General features: G+C 34.1%; 1 protein-coding gene across 1 annotated transcript; it reads left to right on the top strand.

Annotated features, from left to right (window-relative positions):
• LOC107890464 (leucine-rich repeat receptor-like protein kinase TDR) lies at positions 1 to 3,525 on the top strand. The gene is made up of 2 exons (XM_016814899.2): positions 1 to 2,922; positions 3,004 to 3,525. The coding sequence occupies exons 1-2, from the start codon at positions 402 to 404 to the stop codon at positions 3,318 to 3,320; spliced, it is 2,838 nt and encodes a 945-aa protein (XP_016670388.2). The 5' UTR covers positions 1 to 401; the 3' UTR covers positions 3,321 to 3,525.
• Positions 3,526 to 6,330: the final 2,805 nt, after the last annotated feature.

Genomic DNA, 6,330 nt, shown 5'->3' on the forward strand with positions numbered 1-6,330 from the left:
AGAATTATAGGATGATTTAGTGATGCCCCCGATGCCCCCACAGTGTTGAGATTACTAATCAAATTAAGATAATGGCAATCAATTTGTATAGGATTCTCTCCAGTGAAAAAGCAAAGCAAAATTGAAGATGGCTCAAAGATAAGAAAGCTTTATTCGGTAATGGTGGCAAACATAATCCAAGTAAACTTAGGACCGCAAGGCCCCACGTTTGTCCCCAAAAGCAACCCAATATTATTCTCATATATCCAAATAAACATCATTCAACTTATTTCATGCTTCATGCCCTCCTTTTATGCAATTCCTTTCGCTATTTCCCATGCACCATGTTCATCTAACGAAAGCACAGAAAACACAGCTTGCACTATAGTTTTGTCTATCTTCCTTCTTCACTACGAGTTCCAATGGAGATCTTCCAGTGGCCACACTTGAATCTCCTCTTTTCTTCCATGTTAATCGTTGTGGTGTTAGCTGCTGATCCATATTCAGATGCTTTATTGAGCTTTAAATCCGAGATTATTGATACTTTTCACAATCTGGATGATTGGTTAGAGCCCAATAGTGGAAACCCTTCAGGGAAAGTTCATGCATGTTCTTGGTCAGGTGTTAAATGCGACAACAACTCCCCAATTGTTATTGGTTTAAACCTTTCTACGAAGAAACTCGCAGGTAAGTTACCTGGGAAGCAATTCAGTGTGTTCACTGAGCTTGTTGAGCTCAACATCAGTCAAAACTCATTCTCTGGAGAAATTCCCGTTGAAATCTTCAACCTCACCAACTTAAGAAGCTTAGATATAAGCAGAAACAATTTTTCTGGCCATTTCCCAGGAGGTGTCACCGGTCTTCAAAGCCTGGTTGTTCTTGATGCTTTCAGTAATAGTTTCTCAGGTCCATTGCCTGTTGAGCTTTCCAAGCTTGAATTTCTTAAGGTTCTCAACTTAGCTGGGAGTTACTTCAGTGGACCAATCCCATCAGCATATGGGTTTTTCAAGAGACTTGAATTTCTTCACTTAGCTGGGAATTTTATCTCTGGAAATATTCCACCTGAATTGGGTAATCTCCAAACAGTGACACATATGGAGATAGGGTACAATTCTTACGAAGGGAACATCCCATGGCAATTGGGCAACATGAGTGAGCTTCAGTATCTTGATATTGCTGGTTCAAATCTCTCGGGATCAATCCCCAAGCAGCTCTCTAATCTCACCAAGCTTCAATCACTTTTTCTCTTCAGAAACCAGCTCACTGGATTGATTCCATGGGAGTTCAGCAGAATCTTGGCTCTCACCAATTTGGATCTCTCTGATAACTTCATTTCTGGGCCTATTCCTGAGAGCTTTGCTGACTTGAAGAATCTAAGACTGCTCAGTCTTATGTACAATGAAATGAATGGCACTGTCCCAGATGGCATAGCTGAACTTCCATCACTAGATACTTTGTTTATATGGAACAATTTCTTCACTGGTTCACTTCCAAGAAACTTGGGCAAGAACTCAAAACTTAGATGGTTGGATGTTTCAATCAACAGTTTCATTGGCAGCATTCCTCCCCATATCTGTGCAGGCGGTGAGCTATTTAAATTAATCATGTTTTCCAACAAGTTTACAGGCAATCTTTCACCTCTATCCAATTGTTCTTCGCTGGTTCGAATTCGACTCGAGGACAATTCATTCTCAGGTGAAATTCCTTTAACACTTAGCCATCTTCCTGATGTTTCATACATAGACCTTTCCAGGAACAAGTTTACTGCTGGAATTCCCTCTGATATTTCTCAAGCTTCAAAGCTTCAGTATTTCAATGTCTCTAACAATCCAGAACTAGGGGGAGTGATCCCTGAAGAAACATGGTCTTTGCCACTTCTTCAAAATTTCTCTGCGTCATCTTGTAACATCTCAGGGAATCTACCTCCTTTCAAATCATGCAAGTCCATGCTTGTTGTTGAACTGCAGAAAAATAATATGTCTGGAGTTGTCCCAAAGAGTGTTTCCCATTGCCAGGCACTTGAGATCATTAATTTAGCTAGCAACCAGTTAGATGGTCATATACCTGATGAACTTGCTAGTCTTCCTGCCCTAAGTGTTGCGGATTTGTCGCATAATAATTTCAGCGGTTCAATCCCTGCAGAGTTTGGGAAATCTACAAACTTATTACTTCTGAATGTGTCATACAATGATATTTCTGGTGCCATTCCCTCTGAAAAAGTGCTGCAATCAATGGGAAGAAGTGCATATGTTGGAAACCGGGAGCTGTGTGGAGCACCTCTTAGATCATGTTCAGCTTCAATGTCGATCTTTGGAAGCAAAGGCACTGGGAAACTAAGGTTAGTTCTTTTGCTCTCTGCGGGAGTAACCATACTCATTGCAGCATTGTTATTCTGGCTAGTTTATCTCCGCAAAGGAAACAAAGGCCAATGGAAAATGGAATCTTTTATTGGACTCCCACAGTTTACAGCAAATGATGTTTTGAGGAGTTTCAGCTCAGCCGATTCCATGGAAGAACTGCCACCGCTATATGCTGCAGTTTGCAAAGCAGTGCTACCTACAGGAATAACAGTTCTAGTGAAAAAGATAGAATGGGAGCCAAAAAGAATGAAGGTTGCCATAGAATTCATAACACAAATGGGAAATGCAAGGCATAGGAATTTGATCAGATTACTTGGTTTCTGCTACAACAACCATATGGCTTATATGTTGTACGATTACTTGCCTAATGGAAATTTGGCTGAGAAGGTAACAATGCCTAGAGATTGGTCAACCAAGTGCAGAATTATAACTGGGATTGCAAGAGGACTTTGCTTCCTTCACCATGACTGGAATCCTGCAATTTCTCATGGAGATTTGAACTCAAGTACCATAGTCTTTGACGATAATTTCGAACCCCGTTTAGCTGATTTCGGGTTCAAGTATCTGATAGAGTTGATCAAAGGTACAAGTTAACCATTTACTTTCCTTGGATTCATTTATTCAAAAACAACAATTTGAATTTCTTATTTGGAATTTGAAACAGGCCGGTCCAGTGAAGCTATTAAAGATGAACTATACATGGACATTTACAGGTTTGGGGAGATAATTCTGGAAATTCTAACTAATGGTAGGCTGACAAATGGTGGAGAAATCGTTCAAAGCAAACCGCAGGACGTTGTTTTGAGAGAAATTTATAGTGAAAATGAAGCAACTGATGATTCCACCAACTCATTGCAAGATGAAATAAAACAGGTTGTTGATGTTTCTTTGCTTTGCACCAGAAGCAGGCCAGCTGATAGGCCATCCATGAAAGATGCATTGAAGCTTCTTTCAGGGTTGAAAGGACAAGGTAAACAATAGTAAATACTTTTGAAGGAGAGTTTCAGCTTTCAATATTTGCTTCACATTTCAATGGAAGGAGGTGGACCTCAAAAGAAACATATTATTATATAAAAATAGTAAAATAATTTTCCTTTTTTGCCAATTATGTAGTAAATACATATTTTTGTATTTTGGTTTTGGTTGATCAGCTTGTTTATATCAACGAATATCTATAGTTATTTCCTGGACAATTGTCTTATATTACTAAGTTCTTTTTCTTTTCTTTTACTTTAGATTACATCATTTACGTGAATATAATTAGATATGAATGAAACTAACTAATAATGATTAATGTTACTTTAGTTTGAAATTTAACTTTACGAGATGTCACCATTATACTCATCATTCCTAATGATACAAAGTTATAAACTACTTTCATGATCACCGATTTGTTGTAGAGAGTTTATTCTTAAAATATTGAATTCCAATTTGGCAAATTCAACAGCTACAGCACCAATATATATATTCTCCGAGATTTGTAGGTAACGCAGGCTGATTGAAAAACCATCTATAGGAACCGCTTGCTTTAACGTGGTAGCATTCATGACAGTAGTGAAGAAGAGTTTTGCTCCTTTTGTTTTATGATATTAACGAGTATTCAGATGCAGAAGATCCCATACTAGACAATTAACTTGTTGGGATCGATGCAAAGAAGATCCCATCTGCTTTCAGGGCAACCACGCGACTTATAGCAGCTAAGGGAACAACACGGAAGATTAAGGCGCCTGTCTGGACTGTGTTGGGGGACCATAAAAAAGGTGCCGTAAGGCAGTTGATGCAAGCCTCTCTTTTTTTTCGTATGGGCCTTCATGGGTTTGAATTATATTCGGTAGTGACTAGCAAATTGGCTCAGAATGTTGTTTGATTTACTGTATCGAAATTAAATTGTTCATTAATTTTTGATAAATTATAAGAAGAATGTAAAGCCCTAATAGTAATACGATTAGTGCGACTTGAACTCAGGCTACATCGGACCATCAAATCAACACACGGAGTTTAATTTAGTTAATTTTTAATAAAAAAAAGTAAAATGCAATCCAACAACTAATATAAAAGCCTCTATGATATTTTTACCTAATTTGTCTATTCTAAGTGAGGCTAATAAGTCAATGATCAAGGTATATGTTCACTCAAACAATGTTGTTATATAAGGTTGTTTAACATTGGACTATCTAAAGATTCTTTTAAATGAACAATGCGTTTAAGTATAATGAATGTAAAAATAACAGCAGCGATAAAATTAGATAATATAATAATATTATAATATAAAATTTAAAAAAATTAAACGCAACATAATAAAAATAAACATCCGTCCAAATTAACTATTCAAAAAAATCTGAGTAAAGTGTTAAGTGCTCCTGGCTATCGCGTGGGCGATCCGGGTTTCATCCCAAAGATGATTAATTTTTTTAATTGTTTACTCTATTCTTCAAAATTTGCTGCGCTGGTTGGTACTTGGTAGGTGCCTGGATGCTGGAAAAATGCAAGTGCACGTCCAAGAAAAACCCCTATAATGATGGGCAAAGCAAAGGCCCAAACAAAATATGTTAAGTTTAATATATTATGTACCCTTTTTTCTCTATTAAATTTCAATTTCAATTCTAATAGTAAGTTTAGACGAGTGATGTATTTAGTTGTGATTAGTATAAGAATAATAGTGATAATAAGATTAAATATTATAGCGATACTATAATATGAGACAAAAAAATAAGCTAAATGCACTGCATACAATCGTTCATTTAAACTCACCATAATATAATTTAATGATAAGCGAACTCAATTTAAACTCATTTCTTTATACCTTAACATTATTTTTTTCATTTCACATTTTGAAAGATATAATTCTTCATCTTTAGTAAGGTTCTTAAATTTGGTGTTTTAATCTCATTTTCATACTTGGTAAGGTGCTAATTAAGTAAAAGAATATAAGTAATTACATCATTCTAATTTTTTTAGGCAGATACAGCTAATTGTTTGCTTTTTATGTCCATGTGAGGACACGCTCTAAATGGCAAATAATCTAATGCACCTATAAATATATAGATACTTTTCTAAATGCGTGGGATATTGACAGATAACAAATAACAACAGTTAAAAATGTAAAATATCTCTTTAGCTCCTCGTAATTTTAATATTCAATAAATTAATCTATCTAAAAATAATAATTTAATCTCTATCAATTTTAAAAGTGAAAAATTAAAGGAAATTACCACGATGTTAATGTTTTTCTTCAATTATTTTGATTGGTATGATAGTAATTTTAGTCATCAAAGAATGTGTAAATATCACAACTATTTTTTTTATTTTTCTAGAATAAATACTAAATTGATAGAAAATATCAACGTCATGACAAATTATCCTTAGTTGCACACTTTTGAAATTGAGGGATTAAATTGCTCAGATTTTTTAGAAAGATTAAATTGCTCAATATCAATTTTGAGAAAGACCAAAGAAGTGTTTTTACCAAAAATATTATGTAATTTTCTCTTAAAAGACAACCCATAAGATTATTTTTTTTAAAATTTATCTCTGATAATAAATAGCTAGCATTAAAAATACACATCACTTGAAAGTTTTGATTTTTAAATTTTCATTTATTTTTCTTTCAAAATATAATTATTTATAATAGATACTGTTATTTTTAAAATATATATATTTTCTTACCTACAAAATGAGTGAGTGAGTTGAATTTCAGTTATATATCTCCTACTTTTAACTTTTCAAAATATAAACTTTTTACTGCATTGTGGCATATACGGAGTGAAGAAAAAAAATGTGGATTTCAATTATAAAATTTTAAGAGAATTAAATGTAATTTTATAGTTGTATTAATGTAAAATTTTACATTTTCTTTAAAGTGTTGAATTATAAAAAAAATTTACTTCTTAAATGGATAAAAATAAATTTTAAATTGGGGCCCGAAATACAATTTGATCATTGTATTGATTTAAAATTTAAACTTTTTAAAAGGGCTAAAGAGAAAAAAATA

The sequence above is a fragment of the Gossypium hirsutum genome, chromosome A05, assembly GCF_007990345.1.
Source record: "Gossypium hirsutum isolate 1008001.06 chromosome A05, Gossypium_hirsutum_v2.1, whole genome shotgun sequence".
Classification (NCBI taxonomy): Eukaryota; Viridiplantae; Streptophyta; class Magnoliopsida; order Malvales; family Malvaceae; genus Gossypium; species Gossypium hirsutum.

Coding starts and splice junctions, on each gene's coding strand:
- LOC107890464 (XM_016814899.2), top strand. CDS start 402: ATGGAGATCTTCCAGTGGCCACACTTGAATCTCCTCTTTTCTTCCATG. Junction 2,923..3,003: donor TCTGATAGAGTTGATCAAAG/GTACAAGTTAAC, acceptor AATTTGAAACAG/GCCGGTCCAGTGAAGCTATT.